General features: G+C 47.2%; 1 protein-coding gene across 1 annotated transcript in view; it reads right to left on the bottom strand.

Moving 5' to 3' along the window:
- Positions 1–22,275, bottom strand: part of ARHGAP31 (Rho GTPase activating protein 31) — a 59,275-nt gene extending 37,000 nt beyond the window's left edge. Inside the window, exon 1 of the mRNA XM_074594269.1 lies at positions 21,534–22,275. Within this exon, the coding sequence (XP_074450370.1) occupies positions 21,534–21,633 (100 nt within the window). The 5' untranslated portion in view covers positions 21,634–22,275. The remainder of the gene's footprint in view (positions 1–21,533) is intronic.
- Positions 22,276–24,405: the final 2,130 nt, after the last annotated feature.

Below are 24,405 nucleotides of genomic sequence, written 5' to 3'. Positions count from 1 at the left end.
CAGCAGCACTGTTCCTTGCAAGCTGAAGCACAGAATATTATGTGTGTTTCTTGTCAATGAACAAGAGAAAAAGGAGGATAGTGTCCCAGGGTTTGCTTTTCAACCCTCGGGATACAAAAAACCCTCATTTGAAATCTTGCTTGTATCTGACGTCCCCCATTGTGAAGATAAAACCCCAGTACAGTCTCACAGAATGTGCTTTGCTTCTGTCAGCAAAAATAAAACCCCTTGGCCAGGAGTCATGAATTAACAGAGGATAAGTATCATTCTCATCCCATAGGTGCAAAAAATGAGAAACAGAAATGAGTTGGCAGCCTGAGGTCATGCAGTGAGTTAGTGGAAGAACTAAGGTTAGAGCCCAGGGCTTTCATTCTCGCTCTGTAACTAAACCACACCGCCAGTTTTCTTGTATCTGAACTCCTGGTAAATAGAAACTTACCTTCAAAAGTTCAGAAGTTGGTAAAACACACAGAGATTGCAACTGGCTTATCAGAATCACCGACCCAGAAAGCCAAGCTGAAAATCTCACACAGATGAGTTTTTCTGAGAGAGTCTCAATACTTCCCAGGCTTCTACCAAATCAGAAAGGCTGTCCCTACACAAATTTCTAGCCAAAAATCTGGATACACAGACTAAAACCTCAGAGGGAGATTTGAGTCAGAGATCACCGATCAGATTCTTGGAGCAACCTTTTGAGTTGGTTGTTCTAAAAGTTAGCCTTGTACCAAAAGACCAGACTTCAGTACCCCTGTGCCTGGGAATGTTTGGAACTGGATCCACACTTTGTGGCTTTGTCTCACTTCTAATTCTTTTCCTTTTTTTTGCTCTTGAGTAGTTCTCTCATAACTAAATACCACAATAATGGCAAGAAGCTACCCAGAGGCCATCTGGGGAGAAACTGCATTATTTCTGATCATTTCAGGGAAGGGACGTTGGCGGGGGGTGAGAGGAGAGGCCTGAATTCACTGGAAAAGATGTCCTGTCTGTTCACAGATCAGTTATACCAAACTTCTTGTATTCCCTGTCTTCTGACTTCTTCCACCTCCTCAACTATCCATTGGTTTCCTTTCTTTACAATTCATTTTCATTTCACAGGGCACTCGGTTTTCAGCATAATTTTCTTCCCACGGAGACCAAACTCCAGCCCCACCTTTGGGACCTAGACCGAGGTTTAAAATCCCTTCCCAGCAAAAAGGCACTTGGATCTGGCATTTATGATTCAGGCCCGTAGCTTCCAACTGCCGCTCTAAACTGGATCAAAGACTTTTGTTCCTAGCTTTTGTTCACAGCTTTTTTTCCCTTCTCTCTTCCCTTGAAATGGCAGCAAACATGATGGCTTTGTTGATGCCGTCAGGGTGGTCTGACCGCTTCCCATGCTGGGCATGCAGATTGGGTAGCCGTGGAGCAGTCAGCAATTCACTGGGTGTCTCCTCTAGGATGTTGTTGTTCCTCACACCAAGGCAGTGGCCTGAAGCAGCAACACTGCCATGAAATCAACAGAAAACAAATCCACCTCCAGCTGCCCTGGCTCGCACAGAGACATGCAGGCTGTTTGTTCCAAACCAGCAGCTGCTGATGCTGCCAGGAGGACAGGAAACCATGCTGGGAACTCGGGGCTCTCCTCGGATACTGGGATGGGTATCCACTCCTTCAGACATTCCCCACTTTGTCTGGAGGAAGACTCAAAATATATGAGTTAACACTACCTCCTGAGACAACAGACTTGCAGGGCTGCCAGAGCTCATAGCCCTCACCGCTATTCTAGCTCTCTGCTGACTTCTAAGTGGAAATGGTTTCTCTCAAGTCCAAGTGGGGGGGACACAGGCATGGCCTTAGACCAGGTAGTTCCTGTCACCTCTGGAGGTGCCCCTGGTGCTGGTCTGAGATGACCTGGGAGTAGCATTGGGGCACACAGCCCTGCCAGCCATCATGACCTGTGTTGTTCCCTTCGAGGTTAAAGGAGAGCCTGATCAGAGCTCAGCAGGCTCTGCCTGGGCTGTGGGAAGTACCCGCAAAACATGCCTGCCTGCTGTCACAGCATCGCAGGGCAGTTCACAGGAGGGGCGGGGAAAAAGAAAAGGTCAGCTACCAGCCACATTTCTCTGCCCCACTACAGGAACCACTTTGAGGCTGTGCTGGCCAGTAAGGGTTGCCTTAGCATCACTCCTCTGCCCACCTGAAGTGTTTGTACCAAGGGGGAGCCTCAAGGCTTCCAGGACATTTGTGCTCCTCTCTCTGCTTTGCCTACCAAGATGCTGCAAAATATTAGCCATGGCTTCTCAGCTGTTCTGAAATAATGCGCTTGGCTTCAGCTTGAAGAGTCCCAGTAGCGCTGCTCTACTGCAGTTCCCTGGTAGCCATCATGTTAAGGATGTGATCATATTTAGGAATTAGCTGAGGCTTTTCCTTCTCTCTGCTCTGCACCTTTCCTGTTCAGTCCGTCTTTTCCTACCACAATGCTTTTTCCCACTGCTTATTACTAATTCATTTTCTCCAATTACAGCAGAAAAGGGCCCTGGCCAAAGAGGAATTTTGCAGCATGGCTCAAAAAAGATGGTATTTGTCTGCAGCTTGGCTTCATTTAAGGAAGGTCATTCTATGGTCAAGCACTCTCAAAACAGACAATGCCTTGTCTCCAGGTCTCCAGAACCTCCCATCCAGGCACTGTCATTGAAGCTTTCAACTTGAGTGCTCCTCTGACACATATCCAACCTCACCAACACTTTCTCAGCAGTCTGTCCCACAAGAGATTTAGGCCAACACAATCTACTTCTCTTGGAGTTGACACTAGCACCATGTTCAATGCCAACTGCAGTGAATTACAACGGCGCTGTTGATAAATCCACCTAAAACTCGTGTTTTTTTCACTCTGGACACCAGTTCTGTCCTGTGCATTCCTTGGAATTCCCTGGAGCTAATTCATGGCTCACTCTGGTGGTAACAGGGAAAGTGTGGGTGTCGCAGAAGCACTTTGTCACAGGGGAGATTCACAAGTACCCAAGTCACGTAGACATTGCTTTTCGCAAACCTAAATCATAAGCCCCTTTACGTCTGGGAACACTTGCTGTATATGCAGACTTGAAGTACTTCCACACCAGTTGGCTGCAGCATCACAGATTTATACTAGTGTCACTGAGGTCAGAAGCTGGCCTGATGCCACGCAGGCTGTGCTTCTGGAGGAGCTCAACGGTAAAAGTCAGCATGCTGAAATGGAGGCAAAGTGTCAGAGTGCTGCAAGGTGCTGGAAAAACTTTTCAGAGCCACAGTAACGAAATGAAGACACCCTTTCTCTGCCAGCATGTGAATCCCTTGTACTTCTGTCCCTCTGTGAGAGACCTCACGTGTTGGAGCACTTCAAAGGACACATGGGGTACCAAGAGCCACATGCTAGGGAAGGCCTGTGGTGCACCGTGCAGCCAAGGAGCATGTTCCTAAAGGATCCCTTGGCTTGTACAGCCCTGCACCATCCAACTTTGCCCCATAGCCCTGCACATTCCCGTCTACTCCATAGCTTCATGCACCAGGACAGCTGGGCAGAGGATATTCTGTCAGGCCTCAGCTGTGCCTCTGGCCCACCTGAGCAGAGTAGGAAAGGGGCTGCAAGGAAACACACCACTATGAATGCATGAAGTGCAGACGCAGCTGTCATGGAGTGTAGACCGTGCCATAGTCCCCTGTGCACAGACAGACCCATGCAGAGTTAGAGCCTGGTTTCACACCGCATGCACAGCGCTGACACCTTTGTGCACAGAGACACAGACAGCACTCGGGCCATCCCAGCTTTTAGGATGGCTCTGGGCAGAAATGGGAGTCGGTTGTATGAATCCCGCACAGAATGCACTACCCTTGATCTGAAATGCTGGGCATAACAGTCATGATTTAGCAGCATAGCCTGGTTCCTAACTGTCCCCTTGGTTTTGCAGTATGCAAGCAGACATTTGGGTGGGTGATGTCTTGTTGGACTTGGACTGCAAGTGGAGATGGCAAAAAGGGTGGAAGTGGCAGCCAGGTGTATATCAGCAAGCTTGTCCTGCTCAGAAGAAACAAAGGAAATGTTGCAAAATATAGTGACGTTCCCAGGGAATCCACTTTTGAATCTGGCTTGCCTGGCTGCAACCCGAGACTCCTTTATAAATTGCATCAGGAAGGCAGCATTGGCCAACAAAACACAACCGCTAATCATAAAATACAAAGAACATCTATTATGTGCTCAGCTAGTGACATTTTAAAGCCTGTAATTTTTTGCACCTGTAGGCTCCTGGCCTGTAGTATTCACTCTTCCTTCCCTTGGAGCCAAGCTAGAGACAGACTCAGATAAAAACCCTGCAGCTGAACACCCCAGATTTCAGGGAAATTGAACTCAGGCATCTGTACTTCAAATACAACCTTGATCAGAGCAACCTGAGAAGAACCGGCTTAAAATGAGCTGGGCTCCAGACAGGCATCCTCATCTCCCACTTTGGGCAGGAGACAGCAGAGGCCAGTGCCAGATCTCCAGAGTGTAATCAAAGCAGGCTCTTGAGATATGCAAAACTCAGGTGCAACTCAGGCCAGCTTTGTAGACTTCCAGATCTTTGTAGGCAACAGACACAAGGTCTTTTTCTTCTGATTTCAGGTTTTGTTGGGGAAATTTCTTAACTTCGATTTGGTAGCACTTGGGTAACCTCAGTCCTCTTTTACACAACAGCCTCGGCACTCCTGACAGGAATCTTTATAGAAGGTTTGAAAAAGAGAATTGGAAAAATATGAATTTGCGAAACAGGAATGTTATAACCTTGCTAGAGCAAAGGCAAAAGCCATTGTGCGCACACAAATTTAGAAGCAGCAACGACAAAATCCTTTGAAGGAAAACAGCAGTGATTTTTATTATTGCCTTATATGAGTTCAGAATGTTGCAAAGTTAAACAAAGCAATTATAAAGCTGGGTATTTAAAAATACTTAATGTTTCACAGTCTCCTTTGAGATGAATCAGGTATCCAAACATTCGGGGACTGCAAAATCCATCAGGAAGCACAGACAGATGAGACACATCAAGACAGGAAGGTTCAGGGCTGTCATCGGAGAGACAAGGAACAGCAGGCGATTCCCGCAGCTTCTTTTGGGTAAGAAATGTTAGTACTACATGGATGTGTACACTAAACAAAAAGAGGAAGAAAAAGAGAGGGCTAAAAAAGGTTTTTGCAAGTCTCCTGCTGTTCTGTGTCTTTCTCACTTTGCTCTGATCTCTCGGTACATGTCACTGGCTGGCAGGATGACTGCTTCCTGCTTCATGATTTCATATTTAATTCTTTCTATATAAAAGGAATTTAAAGGAAATTATTACAAACAGTTTGGCCACACTGCATCAAGTCATTGGAAACTATTTCATTACCCCTGATGTTTTCTTTTTTTTTCCTTCTCTTTTTTTTCTCCTTTAAGAGAAAAGTTAGATGCTTTCCTAAACGCTTTCCAGACTTGAGCTATTCACAGATTGCATGTGGAAGGCAAACACAGCCCAGGCCTGGAAGAAAGAAGCTCTCATACCGGACACCCCAGCAGTTTGGGGCGTTGCAGGCGGTGTCCTCGGCAGCGTTTCCTTTCAGAGAGCCCTTGCTGCATGAAAATGCTTTGGGTGTAGCAATCCTGTGCTCATCCCACAGGCGCTTCATGAAAGAGGCAACTGTTCCATGTTGGGAATTCAGAGAAACCTCTGGCCAGCAGCGGCTGCTGGAGGCGCCCTGATTAAAGCCCCATTGTTTTGCCCACACCAGCAGTCCTGCTAAACCGCTCCCTGCTGAAGCTGCTGTCTGTCCAGTGGTTTGGGAAGAGACAAATAAGTAAATACGGTCGTTGCTGGGAATAACAAAGATTGGGGGAAGCAAGGAAAGAGGAAGCAACGAAAAAAATCCTTTAATACACTACATTTCTTCAAAGGCAAATGCCAAAGAGTTGGGTTTCTGGGCTGTGTTTCTTTTGTCTTTCTGACTCCTGGATCTTGCTGTACTAAGGGCTTTGAGACACTAACAAACACATTGCAAACACAAGAAGGGGTGTTGCAGGAAAAGGGCGTTGAGATCATACTTAATCAAACTTCCTTGCATTTTGATAGCTACAGTACTGCCGTACAAGTCAATCATCTCTTTGCCTTTGCAGTTCTCTGCAGCCAACACAGCTGAGCCACACACTTCAGGCCAAGACCTGTATCCTGATGTTAGTACATGGTTGATGGGTTTCAGAGTTAAAAAACGCCAGGCTATTTCCAAGGGGGATGAACTGCGTGATTTAAAAGCAGGAACTTGTTGGAGACTGTAAAATCAGAGAAGTTTTGATTCACAGGACAGGCTTCCAAAGCAAAGGAAGCTGAGGCACTGCATGCCCTCAGCAGGCAGTGAAGCTGAGCCATCTAAATGTTAAGTATTGCAAGCTTATCCAAGCGAGACAAAGCTGCTCTTGCTCATGCCCATAGACTCTGGAACTGATCAGAGACTGAAGCTCATTTTAACATCAGTTAGGCACCGAAGGGGGAATGAAAAATCGTAGTTAACCGACGAAAAAATGCATCACTCGCAATGCAGTAACTCAATGGCATCTCCTTGCACTTTCCAAAACCAAGCTTGTTTCAAGGGCTGAAAGGAGCCAGAAATAATTCCCTCACCTCTCGCCCTGGCTCTGTTTCGCTTAAGAATCTGGAAGAGGAGTTTTGGATAACAAGAATTGCTGGCACTGTGAGCATCTTCCTTTACTCTCCACTGATACACTATTCCTGTCTATCCTCTGGTTGCCTGTACCCAGAAAAGCATCTCTTCATCCGCTCTACCAAAACTGCCAGGATTTTGAATTTTGCTCTCACTTATAGCCCTTTCTCATTGTGGCAGTCTCCAGTTGCTCCAAAACGGTCAGTTTTGCTCTCAGACTACTTTTTCCAAGCTTTCCCTCCTCCGTTTCAAGCATATTGTATTTCCTCACATGCTTTCCCCACTCCACCTTTGCCCTTATTCCCTTTCCTCATTCATTCCCTCTGGTCTCCTTTTTCATTTCTCTGCCACACTTCTTCCCTCCCAGATGTTTCTTTGGGTGCATTATCATTAGCTTCTATCAATTACCTAAGGCTGGTTCTGGTCCCAAAACCAGAAACAATTGAAATTGCGGCCAGTGGCTTGTAAGGGGCAGTCCTTTCCATGAGCCAGTAATGAACCATGTCCCATGGCGTGCAAAGAGAAAGCTGTGTTATTGCATATTCTCCCTTCTAAATCAGAGGCTATAAAATGAAGATTGCAGTCTTGCAGAAATTCTTTGTAGCACTTTTCTTCTTTTTTTTCCCTTGGGTTTTTTTTGCAAGATTAGCAGAACTAAAGACAGCATCCTGGCCAAATTCCAGTTTAGGGTAATCTCTTCTGCTATTTCAGATAGATGCTGCATTGTTTTTCCATTTCCTAGACCCAGAGGTTAGTTGGTAAATGACTGTCATGTTCTCTTCAAAGCTAAAATGTCACGTATCGGGGCAGAGGCCTCACTAAGTCAGAAGGAAGCACTAGCTACTTTCCTCTCTAGGCATGTAATGTCACCCCAGTGTTCCTCGCGTCTTCCTCTGAGGCTTTTGGTATGAGGCCTGCCTGACACAGACAAGCTGGGCGAGTGCCATCCTTTTCTGTCATCCAGCGTGGCACTCCCCACAGCTGCAAGAGCCCACTTTTCAGTACTGGGTGATGAAAACAGCTGAGACTCTTCACATTAAACAAAAATAATAATAACAAAACAATACTAATAATTCTGAGAGCTTTGTACCAAAAAGAAGACGACAGCAGCACCATTTAACCACTGAGGGGAGAAGGATGTGGAAAAAGGTGTGGCCTAAGGTGTCTCCCTGAGTCAAGCAGTGGCAGGAGCAGAGTTTGCCACTGATGTGACTCTCACCACCTCCTTTGCTCTACGGAATTTGAACTCCAATCTGAGCAAATCAGCCTTCATTCAGGTACAAACAGAGCAATTTAAAGAGAAAAGCAAAAGGTGTCCTTACATCTCTGCCAGGTCACCAAACCGGATGCGGGACAAAGGAAGCCAAAGTGCAAAAATCTCATTTCACACATGAATATCCATGTTCGCTTTAAGGCACCGGTCACTGCCTCGGCACAGGGCATGGAGTGGACAGCACTGCCTGGGGGTCACGTGGAGCTTTTCCCAATATTTCAGACAACCGTGCCGCTGGTAGCTTGCAAATGTGCTCAGCCGAAACCGCTGACACGTGTCAAATCCCCCAAGCAGCGTTACTGGCCTGGCCAAGGGAGTTGGAGGAGCCATCTGGCCAGGGATATGGAGCCCACGTGCTGGGGGCTGGCCTCTTGCTCCCCGGGCCGGGATAATTGGACATTGTTCGGCAGCTGAATCGCCGCTCTGTCGGGCTGAGGGCTTGTCTCGTAGGAACAAGCTAATTAACATGCAAACTGCCAAGGGAAGGAGAGGGTCAGAGATGGCCCTCACCACTTACTGTCCCCGATAATAAACAGGAGGTTTGTGTGCAACTACAACACCCCAATGGAGGGAGGGGAGAATGGGTGGGGAAGGGAAGGGGAACGGAGATGTTTCTTGAATACTTCTAATTCAAACCCAAATATGGGAGACCTTGTCAAACACGGGGGAGGATTTTCCTGCCATACCCAGGTTTTTGTTTGCAGTCAGTTCCTTGTGAACTTGCGAGCAGCCCCTGAAGATGCCCAGAGATCTCAAGCGGCGTGCAGTGCCGCGTTTGCTGTCTTCTCTCCCTTGTCCCGCATCGGCCATGGCCTCACTTTTCACCACTGCAGCCCAATCAAAGACCTGAAAGCATTGCAGAGACAGGACTGTAGTGAATGTCCCAACCTCCACGCTGGTGTCACCATGAGGTGAAGCAAGTAGCACTATTGCTATCGGCCTCTTTTCAAGGAGGCAGAAGTGGAGAAAGAGATAGGAATAAGGCACGTCACAAGGTAAAATACCCTTTCCTAACCACAAGAACTGATGTCAGGTGCACCTGCACTGTCCCCTGAATCACAACTATACAAACTGTTTTCATATCCCACAAACATTCTCTGTCAAGAGGCAGGAACACATTTTTCTGATTTTTCCCATTCTCCCAAAGAAAACACGCATGTGTCTCCCCTTTTTCTACCAATGCTCACTTAAATTTTCTTCATAGCTATATAATGTTGCAAATTAAAGCCTTGCTGTCACCCTTTGTCCATCTGATAAATCCTTCCACTATCCTGCAGTGAGTTCAAATCTATAGTAAGAGATGCATGAAAAATCCCAGGTAGGGAACAATTATAAGGGCAGGAATAAGCCTCCAAAGCCCTTAGGATCCAGAGCTGCAGTTCACGTCTGTCTTTAATGTCCAAGAGTTAACATCAACAATTTAACGAGCGCCTTACATCCTGAAATATTTCACAAACTGCAAAAACAAGATTCACTCCACCCACCTCTAGGCTGGGAGGTGGCAGCTGTTGAGCTGGGCAGAGCAACACTACGTGACAGTTTAGGACACTGAGTAAAAAAAACAAATCATGGCTCCAGCTGAAATTTCTTCTGGAAAGGGACAGACGCAGCACAGCATGTACACATGTAAAAAAGTCCCTATCCCCTAGAAATGAAAGATGAACCGGAGCTTTTTTTAAAGGATTGGGGCCCTTGTTTTACCCTGTGCCCAAATGGCAACATTTCCCTAATTAATGCCAAGGCAGCAACTTGACTGAGCTGATACTATGCTTGCCATCTTCTGAATCACCCACCCCGTTCCTGCAGCAGATTTTTCTGGGCAACTCCCATGCAAGCGCTAACCAGACATAAACCTGCTTAGGGTGTAATTGCTGCAAGCACGGCTTAAGGCTGAACAGCAGCACACTTATTGAGCTGCCATGTTTAGGAACCTAAGTAGTATCCAGTTAATCTTCTCAAATCTCATTATTGCAGCAGAGTGACAGACGGTTATTTTAGCAGGCTAGAAATGAGGACTAATTAGGACTCCTAGCCCTTCTTTGTATTTATTATATTGGTTCCTTCCCCGCCTCTGAACACGTTTGCGAGCAGTGCCAGGGTGGGGGGGTGGGGGCCGCCTCCACCACCACGCTCTGCCTGCCACCCTGAGGACGGGTTGCCTGCGCCTGGCTGATCTAGGGATGGGGCTCTAGGAGGATGTCTAGAAGGGGACCCCAAGTCGAAGCTATTGTGATCCAGAACTAAATTTCCTGACTCAGACCCCGTTTGTGGCTTTACACAGCAAACCTCGGGCAGCAGTATGTGACTGGCGCTTGCTATTGAGCCAGGAAGGAAGAAGGATGGACTCAATAGATCAAAACCAGCTCTTCCCATTTACCGCCCTTAAGCCCGCCTTAGGCGCTGACGCTTGATATATTGACTTTGGCAACATGTGCATACTGCCATCCTGGCAATAAAGTTATTGAAATGGAGGCGGGGGGGAACCAAAAAAAAAACCCCAACAAAGTAAGGGGAACTGTAAGCACTCGAGAGAAGGGAGAATCCCCCATGCCCCCTCTGTAACCCCGAGCCGTCGCCTCAGGCCAAACCCCACACCCCTTTTAGAGGTTCCAGGACATTTGTTTTAACTTTTTTAGCTGCATTCCTCTACCTTGTTGTACTTTGGGTTTCCAGCCGGGACTGGAAGGGAGAGAACAGGATTAAAGAAGGAAGTCTGTTGCTCTATTTTTCTGGCTTGATTAGAAGCAGAAGATGCAATAAATCTCATAAGACAGTTTGTTCTCATTCAGCCTCCCATGTATCTGAAACTACCTGACCAGAGCAAGGGTAAGGAAAATGCAATACCAAGAGGAGCACCCTAGGAAGATAAAAACAGAAAGAGCAAAATGGTGAAGCTGTTTCCCTCCCTGATTTTGCATAAGGAAAGAAAGCAACTCAGTCCTGCTGACGGCTTATTTATTTCACCCAAATTGCAGCGCAGACGCCAGGGATCCAGAAGGAGGCTCGCCCTGCCTGATCACACCTCTGAACCTCCTGCGGTGTGGCTGCCAGCACTACCAGCAGCGCCACAATGAGAGATGAACAGAAAAACAAGCACCGGTTGCACGTGGAGCAAAGGGCTTTCCACGGGCTGATTGGCCCTGTTGTGCTGCCAAGCCGCCTGCCCGCAACAGGACTGACAGTCACATTCGCTGCTAGAGATGGCACAAACAGAATACTTACAGTATCAACTGTATCCCAACTGAAATATTCAAATAAACAAGCCCCTCCCTTTTCTCCCAGCGTTTGGGGTTTGCTAATTCAGCATTTTTTGATGAGCCAGTGAATATAGACGCTGAGATCAGGCACAGATCTAGCCCAGGGATTCTCAGCCCTGCATCCCACATGTAGAGAAAGTTCGCGAGCATGTCATCACCGTTCAGAAAAAAAGGCAGTACCAATGCTGCTGTGTTTGGTGAAAACCACAGTGGCATCCTTTAAATGAAGTTTGTGCTGGAAAATCTGACCTGTTCTCCTGCCTAACGCTCTATAGGAAACAAGCTACACAACTAACTTACAGCAGGAATGTCTCCTGACCCCTTGGATGTTCAATCCCTATTTTAGGCATGCAGGTATATCTCCTCTAACAATTTCACCATGTGACATTAAATCACATTACAAAACCAAATGCATGCATGTTCCCAGATGGGAGAAAGCGAAGAAAGGACAGGAGTTGTAAAGAGAGCTTTTCATTTGGTTTGAGGTTTAGTTTTTGTCCTTTCTTTAACAGTCTTTCTTTAACAGTTCTGTGCTTTACAGAACTAAACAAAGCCTCCTGTTCCAGATGATAAATCTTCAAGCTGCTCCTGGCCCCAGAGAGCACAGGAGATAATAGCATTTCCAAAGGCTTTTAGTTAGCTGAGCCTTGAGTGTAGAAGAGGGCAGAGAGAGGAGCTGGAGATAAATGGCTACGAACCCAGCTCAGCTGCTTAGGGCATATTTCTAAGAGCAGCAGCCACAGCTGAGAATCCTGCACGGGGATGCACATTTCCCCTCCCCTTGCTTGGTCCCTGTGCCGGAGAAGTGCACGTTAACACAGCCACCGCGAAAGGAAGAATTCCGGCCACAAGCCCCTGGTTCAGTGCACGGTGCCTTTGGGGGGCCGTGCAACCCTCACCTGAGAAAGGTGTGCTGCTTCATGGTGTTATTTGTAGGCTCTCTGGTAAGCCAAGGCTCTGCAAAGCTCTCATCAGATGCAGCATATCAGCATATTTTATAAAGCATACATTAATTTTTTTTGAGCTGGCCAGCAGCAAGACTGCAGAAACCATTAAAGAACAGCGGCCCTTTATGAAAAGATGATTCATTTTCAGCATTAACCAGGGCAGAAAGGATCCTTAACACTGTCTCCAGTTGCATGTTAGTGATTGACTGAAATTGCCAGCCTAGGCTGGGAGACCATGGCCAATTTCTGATAGAAACTGTATAAATTACTAGGAACATGAGAAGAATTAGGAAGAATGCTGCCACGAGGTTGAGCAATGTGATCCTTCCCCTTTGCTCAGCAGTGGTGAGCCCACACCTGGAGTCCTGTGTCCAGCTCCAGGCTCCCCAGTACAAGAACGACACAAACTTACTGGAGTGAACCCAACTCAGGGCCACACTGACTAAGGGATTGGAGCACCTCTCATATGCAGAGACGGTGAGAGAACTGGGACTGTTCAGACTGGATAAGAGAAGGATCATGAGGGATCTTATCGATGTGTACAAATACCTGATGGGAAGGAATGAAGCAAAGGGAGCCAGGATCTTCTCAGTGGTGCCCATTGACAGGACAAGAGGCACAAATTTTAAAAGGCAAGATTCCATCTGAACACAGTTTTTTACTGTGACAGTAGTCAATGGCTGAATCAGGTTGCCCAGAGAGGTTGTGGAGTTTCCATCTGTGGAGATATACAAAACTCAACTGGACACAGTCCTGGGCAACCAGCTCTAGCTGACCTTGCTTGAGCAGGGAGCTGGTCTAGATAACCTCAAGAGGTCCCTGCTTATATCAATAATTCTGTAACATTTTCTGTTGCTCTTAAGATAACTCTTCCCACATGCGCATTAAATTACTGAAGTCCAAGTGGCCATCCAGTCAAGCCAGCATTGCTTGGAAATGGGGCTGTCACACAGAGCATCAGCTGCTGGCACCAGGATGGAGGTAGGCTGGTTTGAACCTCAGCCAGGCTGCTGCTCCCAAACAGGAGAACAGCAACGAAGGCAAGTGCAAAAAGCATGGGTTTTGCTTTATCCCTGTTGATGCACTGTTGAGATCAAAAGTACCTCCTCATTGGGCTGAAAAAGGGGGAATCTAATCCAGCTCCAGGGTTGTGTTCAAGGCGGGAGGATGAGAAAGAAGAAGACTGGGACTTCCCTGTCGACTTAAGTGGGGTGTGCCAAAAGACGTGCAGTGTTAGGGACTAAACTCCTTGCCCTCACACACAATGATAGCATTGATTTATAACTTAAGTGAGGGTGAAGTTTAGTATTGGTGTCTATAATTTCATTACATGCAAGGGCCTAGAGATTTGACAACAAGATATGTCTCAAGCCTATGGTAAGTACTTTCATATCTACAATCACACTGGTGCAGAAGACCACAAAGTCTGCTTGTAGTTTCAGACAAATATAGAAAACAGAGGGTTACATTATTGAATTAAGTATGAAAGTTAATAATACAATAAGCACAGTTGCCCCACATTATTTAATTTAACACTAAATTCAATTTATGTTACACTGTTCTCTACCTGTGTCCATTGTAAACATGCTGCAGATTTTTTTTTTTTGACAATGCAAAACACATTCACTGAAGTTATCAGCAGAGAAGCTGAAGGCTCTGGCATATGAACAAAGGGCAGCTGGGGCTTGAGATTCTGGGAATGTATGGAAAGTAGACACTAGTAGGCAATTAGCAACACTAGTTGCCCTTAAAACAACCAGCAGTGGAGCCAATTAGCAGCCTTTGTATTGTAATAAGGTATCTGTAGGTTTCTGTCTCAAAGCTCCAAGTGGCACCCTGTTGGTGGTTCAGGACTGGAGGCAGACACTGGCAGCTCTCCGTCCTTTAATCACCCTCCATTTGTGTTTCACACTTAGGAAAACTGCATCCAGTGCGGATAAGAGATCCAGTTGAAGCAGTGATGTGGGCAGTCAGTCTGACAGCCACCCCACCCCAGGCCCTTTAGAGCAGGCCTGGGTATGCCGTTACTGACAGGCTGTTTTTATTTCCCCTATTACCGTTAAAGGAGAAACACTGGAATAAAAATCTTTGGCACAATCCCCACTGCCAGTAAATGTTACTGCTGTAGAACCGTGTCATATATGCAAAGCCCAAGTTACAGATGCAAGATTTCTCGTATTTTGTTTGTGTGACGAGCTCTCCAAACTAGAACCAGGCCTACACCAAAGCTTTGGATCCAAACACTGCAGACAATTAGTGATCTCCCAGTTTACTTGTTCACCACGTTTGCATCGGTCTATGCCGTAAAACCAAGCTGTGCAGTGGCAGCATTTCATCCACTGCACTTATATCCTTGAACCTTTGAGAGACGTGATACCACAAGCAGCGAAGCCCCTACTCCTTGGTTTCCCAAGTCCAGATGAAATCAGCTGTTACCAGCAAAGAGAAAACATTTGCTAAATCAAGATACATTTTCTAACGTAGAATCTGCAGGCAAGACATGCGATTCACGCTGTTCGCAGGGGGTGGGGAGAAGGCAGGATCAAAGTGGGGCTTAGTGCATGCAAACAACACGTGTGCCTCCTGCAGCGCTTGGTGAGGGAAATGTGAAGCAAGAGGCAGCATGGGAGAGCCCTCTGCTAATCACACAGCGCTAGCAATGGAAAGTCAGTACAGATCAAGGAGCTGAGCTCGCAACATGGATGTCTAAATGCAGTAACACTGTGCCACAGAGACACAAAAATCCAGCTCCCAGGAACCAGAAACAGATTGAGGAAGTAACACAAACATCATCCAAAACAGGGAGGAACAGCGGAGTAACAGAAGCAGACAGATGGCTTCTGCTCCCGTTGTTCCCAGTGTCTTGTTGCTCTCACTTTGTTGCCATAGAGGCTGATATCTGGGACTCATAATGTGATGCTCCACTTGTGAGAGCGGGTGGAGAAAAAGCAACCTTTATGTTATTAATAATTTCCCCCCCACTACCCATTTTGGCAGCAGAGTTTCTCACTCCCCTGTCTGCTGGACAAGCCTTGGCAGACTCTGAAAGGCCAGGGACCTGTTTTCCCCCCAAGCCTGGCCCAGCTCCTCCACCTGCTAGTTCATGTACTCAAGCCTCTGGACCGCTCTGCCACAGCTCTCCTCCACTGTACAATAACACAGTCCCCCTTCTTTTGCCCCCAAACTTCAGAGACCAACTGTCCCTTTTGCTTCCATCACAAAGATGAGGGGATGCAGCCTTAAGTGTCCACACAGGCTGCATGAGTACAGCCAGGGACAGACCCCCAGAGAGCGTGGGTCATGGGGCTGCTTAGTATATCAGCAGGGTGAAAATGTAGAGCAGGCTGCAGCAGCACATCAGATTAAAAAAAAAAAAAAAAAAAAAAAGAGGACTAATGCATTTCAAGCCAGCCCAAGAGGCAGTTCTTGTCCTCTTCTCTTCAAGGCCCTGCTGCTTCCTTCCTTGCAGGAAGACAAGTGTTTGTATAGGCTCAGAGTGAGGTAGGTCAGGGAAGAGATCTGGATTGGAAGCAACCTGGCCACAGAGAGAGAAAAAGGTTTCTTTGCAGCTCGATCAGTTCTTGAGACAGAAATCCCCAGTGCCACAGCTTCTAATTTTGAGAGCAGGATGAATGCAGCTCTTCATCCTTCTGCAGCAGATTAAATGAGCGTGTGGCATTTTCATTTTTCCACAGGGACTTGAAAAAAAAAAAAAAAAGCCTTGTCTTTTTCCTCCACATTACCATTAATGATCCTTCAGCAGTTTTCCCAGGACTTTCTGCATGCATAACTAACTAAAAGCACCTACCCAAAATGCATGGGCATGCATTGACTTCATAACATCAATGCAGGAAAAGCAGCTTAAAAAAAACAAATACTAAGTGGACACAAATGCATCTTTGCATGGCACAGTTACATGTGCTATGGACTTGCATGCACCCTCATGCACATCCCTGCATGCTCTCATCCCACAAACACACGCAGCTGCGCATGCAAGTGTGAGGAACGAAAGCTACATGACCCAGAAAAGCTGCTTCACATCTGGGTAGCAGCTTTAGCGACTGGCTCTGAAGGGAGCCTGTTCTTGAAGCAAACTACTTTCTTGCTGAGTAACAGGTCTCCTCATCCATCTGAGCACAAGTGAGGCAGCTTCACAATGAAACACATAGCATCAAAATCAGGCAGAAGGAAGGATGCTAAGGGGCTGTACCAAAACAGCCAAAGAGTATCCAAGGCCACCTTTCCTTTGTACAAAGCATGTTACCGCTGAATTATTGTTACTGTTTTCCCTCAGAAATACTTGCCTATCCTACAGTAAAGTCTTGACCTACTGCAGCTCTCAAAAGTGGTTAAGATCCTGCTTGGGGAGTCAGTGCCAGACGGAGCTCCCATGTTTTTATGAGACCACTAACACGAAATGAAAACTTCCTTTACTCTTTCATTCAAATGCAGTTGTGACAAGGCAGAAGCAGCCGTTGCATGGCCACACACTGTGGAAGAATATCATGTGGGCTACCTGTATTGTTGTCTCCTTCCCCATATTTCAATACAGGAGCTTGTAAGGGTTTCCTCACCCATCTCTCCGTGCTACATTTGCAGAAAACAGCTCCCTTTCTCTCCTAGGCCTCAGAGAGTGCTGCTGGCCAGCCCTGCTCTCTGCCGTGGCAAGGAGCCTCAAGTGGAGAGCATGAGGGGGCCGGTGGCTTCAGAGCTCCTCAAATGAAGCAGCTCTACTTCTATAGCAAATAACAAACAAAGCAAATAATCAGCGTTAGACAAAGAGATAGAAATTGCTTTGGGTGCCACAGGCTCAGGATGAGAGGCATTGAGGGAGCTGTGGGGAGTGTGGGAGGGGGTTAAGGGGAAAAGCTGATCTCATTGCATCCCAACCAGACAACATCAGGCAGGAAACAGATGTGCAAGAAACCACAGAGGGGTACAGCAACAGCAGAATTAACTCTACAGCAAATAGGGAAAGCTAGGACACACAGAGCTGACCTGCACCCTGAGAACAAGGCTTCTAATCTGAGATTTGGCTTTTTGCAGTCCTGGTAGCACCTCCTATCCCAACATCTAGACACCATCATACTAAAAATGAAGGAAACAATTCAGTCTTTCTCCAAGAGTCCTACCTGGCTCTTAGCAAATGAAGCAAAGGCGGGTCTGAATCAGTAGCAGATCCTATGCAAAAGGCTGGATTATCTTTTACCAGCATGATCAAATTTTTATAGATGCTGTGTCTATTTCCATTTTAAAGTTGTATCTGGTTGTGTACCTGGAATTACAGTCTGAATCTCCCACGGTTTGAAGTACTGAGACTATTAAACTCCATTTTGACTTAGTCCCTCTCACTGTAACAGCTTTGACTTTTTCAGCCCCTTCTTACAACAATTCTGTGATATAACCAGAAGCAAGACTACTCTTTGTGACTGTTTTCTTAGGCAGTTCAGACGGTCCTGCCCCAACTAAGGTTTTGTGCACAGCCTTGAGTCTTGTATTCTCTGCTGGCCCATCCATCACTAAAAAATTATACTGTTGCTCTGAAGCTTCCATTGACTTCAGTAGAGGCACTATGTGCTTTTCTCCTCTGGAAATCAGGCTGCTTATCGAGAGACAAAAATATGGTTCTAATGCTAATCCTTGAGGGCTAATATCTGTTAGCTCCATTGCACCTGTACAATACTTTAATAAAGTTTGACACAGGAAAATATTTTAGTAGAGGAAATTGGCGCTAACTTCCTCCTGCATGTGTGCCTATCTATCCCCAAAGCCTGACGCTGCTTTCTAGTGAAGCTCTGACACTCCAAAAGATCACTTGCCTCCGTGTGTAGATTCAGTGCTAGCAGTCACAGAAGAGGGATGGTGTGCAATCAGACGACTTTCACTTACTGGTATTGCCAGCCACCATTCTTTTATGTCTTATGTGAGCTTTTCCTCAAATCCACTGCTGTTAAAGTCATTGTTTGAGAATTTTAGTGGGAAGGAAGAAAAGCTATTTTTTCCCCAAGTTTCTAGCCCTCTTGCCAGTAGAAAGACTCGAAAATGCAACTCAGATGCACACTGAAGTTTCAGAAAACAGAAAGCAGAAAAAGAACTCAGCTCTGATTTTTATTTTATCTTATTATTTTTGTGGCCTGAGTCATGATTTTAAATGCTTGGGAGCACTGATACCAGTCTGTCCCCATAAGGAGAATTACCAGTCTCTGTGTAGAGAATGCCAGTAGGCCAAGTAGGGCCAAATGCAGTAGTGACAGGAACTGACTTGAAATACAGTAAATTCAACACATCTGACCTTCAAAGCAGCCAGCAGACAGCAACATCTGTCCATCACCACTGACCTGGATCAGATCTGAAGAATCGACTTAGGGCTCAAGGCTTTGTATCACGTTTTTAGTCTCCTGAGTTACCCCGCTGTACCTGCTAAAGTCTTTTCATCTACACCACTCTCAAATACTTTTTAGTTCTGCCACAGCTTTTATTGTATTATCATAAAGCTCTTTATAACAGAGTCTTAGGTAAGACATGTGTCTGGTAAGGGAGACAGCAGGATCTTTTCACCCTCCACTGAAACTCAGCCATCTCTGAAGCAGACCAAAACAAGTTATTAAACAGTTAAATGACAGGAGAGGAAATGCTGATACCTTAAGCAGAATATAATTCTCTCCACTGGAATTTGGCAACGACACAGGGAGTAAGGTCCTTGCAGAAAGCACAAGCTGCTCTTCAACAACCACAAGCATGTAGGGACTCAAGTTGTGCATCTCCTCCACAAAACACCACACAAGTAGTGCAGCACCCCCTAACTGTAACGGCCGTGTACTAATTCAGAGGGAAAAAAGCCAAATTGAATTGTCTACACTAGCCTTGGCCATCCCCTGTGTTCCCTTTGCCATGCCCAGCACCAGCAAATCAGGTCTCCACTTCTCTTTGCCTGTGCAAGCGTGCAGGACCAGTCACAAAAAGTAGCACTGCAGGATGGCGTAAAGCAGACCTGAGCATGAAAGCACAACCCATCTGACTTGTGTCCTGCCTGTCCTACAGCCTCCTCTTCTTTTTCAATTAACCCTTCTGGGTGCATTTTAAAACTTGCTTTCACAAAGGTCCACAACAAAACGCTTTCTGGACAGCAGTCAAAGTGCTCTCCCCCTCCTCATCACACCCAGGTACCACAAACAGTCTCACATCTTCATTGCATCCAAGTAGGGAACAACCAGAGCCTGCATCCCACCAGTTAAACACATAGTGCTATCTAAAGCAGGGAGAAAGTTATTTCTTTATGTCTCCACCAAAGCCCCTGCTTGCAGGAGCACTGGCTTATCACTGGAAATCATTCTTAGCAGGACAATTCAACTATCCCCCAATCAAACATCTCTCATACCCTAAATGCTCTTCTAATTTTGTTTCATAGTTACAGGTTGCAAGTTTGTGATGTCCTGGTGACATCTGAACCTTCATTTCTTCCCAAGACATCACTTTGGCATATTTGGTCACTTTTCTATTGATCCTGAGAGCCCTACCAGCAAAAGAAATCAGCATCTCTAATTCTCCCACTTGTTCTTCTCTCCTTCTCTCCCTGTCCCAACAAATCCAATCTAACTTACACCCTTCTCAATAAACCTATAACAATTGAGTCTTTCACTTCTGGATCCCACAGCACTGGGCAACGGGATGTGCTATTCAGCAAATAGCAGTACTGCATAAAGGGAAAGGAACTTCATATTCTCCCCCACTGCCCCTCAGCACAGAGATATAAGTAGGTTGAAACTGGGAACCATCCCACAAATGAGGCTTGAGACAATGTACTTCTTTCTTGTGCCCAAAAACTATTTTAAAAAACTATTTCAAAAAACTATAGGATTTTGGATAATAAATTTTGTTCTTCTGGCCTAATTTCAGCTGCAGTAACTATGTTTTTCTCTTTAAAATCCCCCTTGCTGCTTCAACTGAATATACTGCCTGTGCCTGCCTTCCCTGAGTTGTTTTTCAGTGTTCCTGTAAACAGCTATAAATTGTTCCGCCACCACGGCAGCTCGTGTTAGCACTGGATGGAATTTGTCTATCTGTACCTCGCCCTGGCAAAGTGATATCAGTTCATTATGTCTGTTATTTTTGCTATTTCAATTCAATTGCCATTAAGGGCTATATAAATGAAAAGATACAGTAATTGTTACAGACGACTCACAATGAAATTGAATGTCTGGGTTTCCCCCATACCTAAATAAATGCACTTATGTAAGATTTTAGCTTAGTGATATATGTACCGCCCTCTTCGCTGTGCAACGGAAAGGACTACTGTTATGTAGTCCATCCCTCCGCTAGTGCGATTCCACACTGTACTTCATCAGCCGTGCTCATCAGCAAATGAAAGACCTGATTGTACAGCCCTCCCCGTACAAAGCTGACATTGCCGCTAGAAACCTTTTTTCCTTGGAGTACCCTGACATTGGTAAAAGTTAGTTAATTCAAACTGGAACATAATGCTGAACCTGGAACATAATGCTCACATCAGGGCTGGTAACAGGCATGTATTTATTTTTCCTCTTGCTAAGCTGCAGGTCTTTCTGTATGCCAAACTCTCAACTGCTTCTCTCATCATCCAACCTTCTTGAAGAAAAATTGTTCTGCTCCTTCCCTCATCCAGGACTGACCATTTCAAGCTCAGGGCCCTCTGATCTTATTGCAGATAGCTCTTGAACTACCGTATTCTCATGCAGTATCTGGGGGCATGGAGGTCAGGGGGAGGAGGAAAGAGAAAAAGATAACAGGCAAAGTAGTGAAAATATTAGCTCAGCTGCCCCCTGCACCTCACACCCATCCCTCCTGCACCCCACCCCCCTGTCTCTATCCTGTCTCCATCCAGCAGTGAAAGGAAAATATGGGAACTGTAGCGGAGTCCAGGAGGAGCAGATGAGACGTTCCCAGTTCCTCCCTGCAGCCCTGCAACACTCTAGTCTCATGGACTTTGGGAGGATTTCCAAGTCCGGCAGGAGGCAATGCTAAGTGCAGTTCTGATTTCCAAACCTAGCTCCCTAAAAGCCTGCTCCCCCTTTCCATGGCCAGGTGGATGGGAGAGGGCATCACAACGTACAGCTGGCCACCTCTGTCCATACTTAGGCAGCCCAAGAGCCCTAGCCCCGTCTTTTCCCCGCACACAGCACTACTCATGCAAGGGTCATGCAGACGCGTCAGCAAAGCAATCTTCCGATTGTTCATTCATTGTGAGCAACTGGGCAGTGACTCCACTTCCTGGGAATAAACCAGCTCCAGGTTGTCTAGCCCTTAGCCTTGGGAAAGGTCCGGTTCGCAGTCCTACCGGTAAAAAAAAGGGGAGCCGCGCGCTCTGCTCCTCCGCTACCAGAGTGAGAATAAAGAGGCATTTACCATCCTGCCCAGAGCTCTCCAGATATTCCGTCAGGTCGCAGCCGAATGCGCTCGCGGCTCCCTTCCTCTTGAGTTTCTGCTTGGCTCCCTTGTTCTTCATGAGGTTAGTCCCAAAAGAGGTTCACCCCCCTCCTGCCTTGCCCCCCTCCCCCCGGCCTCACGCTGGGCAACAAAAATCTTGCTCTTCTCAGACCACCGCACGTGTCCCGCTCCCAGGGAGTAACATCGGGGGTCCCATACAGTGTCCAGCTGGAGAAGTAAACATTAATCCCCACCAGATGTTGGGCTTCTCCTGTGGCAGAGGAAGGTCAGGGCAAGAGGAGGCTCCCCAGCCAGCGGCAGCAGCGATCATAGCCCGAGCCCGGAAGGGTTCTCATCAGAGGGAAGTGGGTGGTGGACGGGTGCCCGCATCAGAGTTGGCAAGTTGGGGGCAGGCGATGGTGTGGAGGGGACGTCTTTCCCTCAGCACGGTCCCGGGACCCGCTACGTCCACCTTCTGGGTTTTGTCAGCCGCGCTGTCGCCACTTCCAGCAGAAAGCGTCCCAGTCTGGTCTTCCTTCTCTCGGCTTTTGGAGGAGACTGTAAGTTCAAACGGAGTAATGAAAAGGGACCGGGGAAGAGTCTGCACAAGGCTCCTCTTTGGCTCCCCCCCTTCTCCTCCTCCTGCCTTCGGACAGTTATAGAGGAATGAGAAACCAGCTTCCTGTTCTGACTCCCGCTCGCTCGCACTCTCCTTTCCCCCGTTTTACAAATCCTAGGATTATCCAGTTCAAAAAAATGCTGAAAGGAAGTTAGTTGAGGCGGGGCGGGGGGGAGCGGAGGACAGTTTTTGGCAGTAAAGTGCATGTGTGTGTGTGCGCGCGCGAGAGAGGCTGAGGGAAGGCGGGGAGAGGAGTTGGGGGACGGGGATGGGGATGGGGGGGAGGAAGAGGGTAAGTCTGTCCTGACAGTCAACAGATAACGGACTGCCTGAGAGGAAATCACAGCAAGCCGCAGCCCGCAGCACGGTCAGGCGCTTCCTGCGCTACCACGGCTCAGCTCTGCAAAGGCCCGAGGAGGGGCCGGTGAGGAGGAGAGAGATCAGGAGCCACTACAGTAAATCTCTGCCTCCCGTTCATCCAGTCCATCGTCACAAGGCGCCTTCCTGCCCTTGACTCTGTTGCTTCAGGATTCACCTTCCTCTCCAGAGGCACAGGCTGGAGCTATCAAAGCACAAGAAGTGGGGCAGAAAGTTTGGAAACTAGAGAGGGGGGAAGACAGAAACCTTCAGCTGCCTTCTACCCAGCTCCCTGGCAAGCAGAAACAGATGCCATCCCAGCATCTAAGTTCACGTACTTTTGAGTCAGTTCCCAAAAAAGGCTCCCCTTGACAGACAAAGTGGTTTAAAGACAAGGAACAGAAATCGCCCAGTAGCAGCAAGAAGAGAAATGGGACAGGTCTGCCCTGGAACTCTGAGCTTCGCTGTCCCCTGCCAACACCTTTCTAGTCTAACCTTCAGTACACACACATTTCTGCTCGTGAGGGCAGTCACTTGCACTTTCTCCACTTTTTTATCCCATAAAGTCAACCTCTGTACGCGACTGGGTGTCCTGGTGGGCCACATGCTTCACCTAGGGAAACAAACTTAACTCTTCTAAGGCTTCACTATCCCCTCTTGCTCCACGCCAAATATAACTGTATGGGTCTGGGTGAAAAATAAACAAACAAATGAAAAACAGGAAATTGCACCTTTTCACCAAAAATTGAACCAAAGATGGGGAGAGTAGCTTCTGTTTGAAGGAAAACTGGTCAGGAAATGGGGCAAAGGACTCCCTTAACCTACCTCCCTCCTCAACGCTGGGCTCTGCACCCTCACGCAGCAGAGGAACGCCATCTCCTCCCACAGACCTCTGCAAAATCAGCACCTCACCCCTTTGACAAAGAGACATCTTTCAAAGAAATCAAGCCTCCGACTGTGAGCCAACTGCTGACAAAAGCCACCCAGGTTCTGTCTGTTGGTATGGTGACTTTTTTTTCCCCCCTCAAAAGTGTTGGATGTTATCACTTCACATACAAGTAAAAAACACCGAGAGCCCTAGTGAAGGACCTTGAGCAATTATAACTCCTATTGTGCAGTTTATCGCTGTAATTATCATCATTATCCTTGTTTCACAGCTTGCTGTCTGATGGGTTGAGGGGAAAATGATTTGCAGAACAGTGCCAGAGAGATGTCTGCCCTGTTGATTCCCAGGGGGAATCTGGATTCCTAAGGGGGGTAACTGACCCCTCACCACCAGACCAGTGGTTGTTCTCAGAGACCCTCAGTGCTCATGAAACCCTTAAACCTTCCTTGAGTTTATTCTGGGCATCTCACAGCACCTTGATGTCAAGCCGGCGTGCAGGATCCCTCCCTGCTCCGGCGTGTGGCCAGACCCATCGCGTGCCACAGCCCATCCTGCCAGCCTGCCAAAGGGCAGGCTTCAAACGGGGCAGACAGACAACAGGACGTTCAGATATGGATGTCTCACCAGGCCATCCTCCCGCTGCCCAGGGGGCTGGCTGCCTTCTCAAGGAAGAAAAAGGCCTCTCCTCCCTGCCTCGGGAAGCAGGCATGTCCTCCCACACATGCCAGCCAGCGAGTAATCGCGCCATCTTCTTCGAAGTCATGAACTTCTCTCTGCAGACACCTCCCTGCCTCCATGAACAAAACAGAACATTTAAACTCCCCGTGCTGGTCTCCTCCATCACCCTACATCAGACGGCATCACTAACAGGGTCTGTGTCCACGGCCCTCTGCCTGGTGACCCAGTGCACCACACTCCTGTCCTCACCTCCATGCCCTCCCTCATCTTAGATACACTTTCCCCTCTCCTCCCTTGCAAGCCTACCTGAA

The sequence above is a fragment of the Larus michahellis genome, chromosome 1 (genome assembly GCF_964199755.1).
Source record: "Larus michahellis chromosome 1, bLarMic1.1, whole genome shotgun sequence".
NCBI lineage: Eukaryota > Metazoa > Chordata > Aves > Charadriiformes > Laridae > Larus > Larus michahellis.
This window is presented reverse-complemented; position numbering and strand designations above follow the sequence as displayed.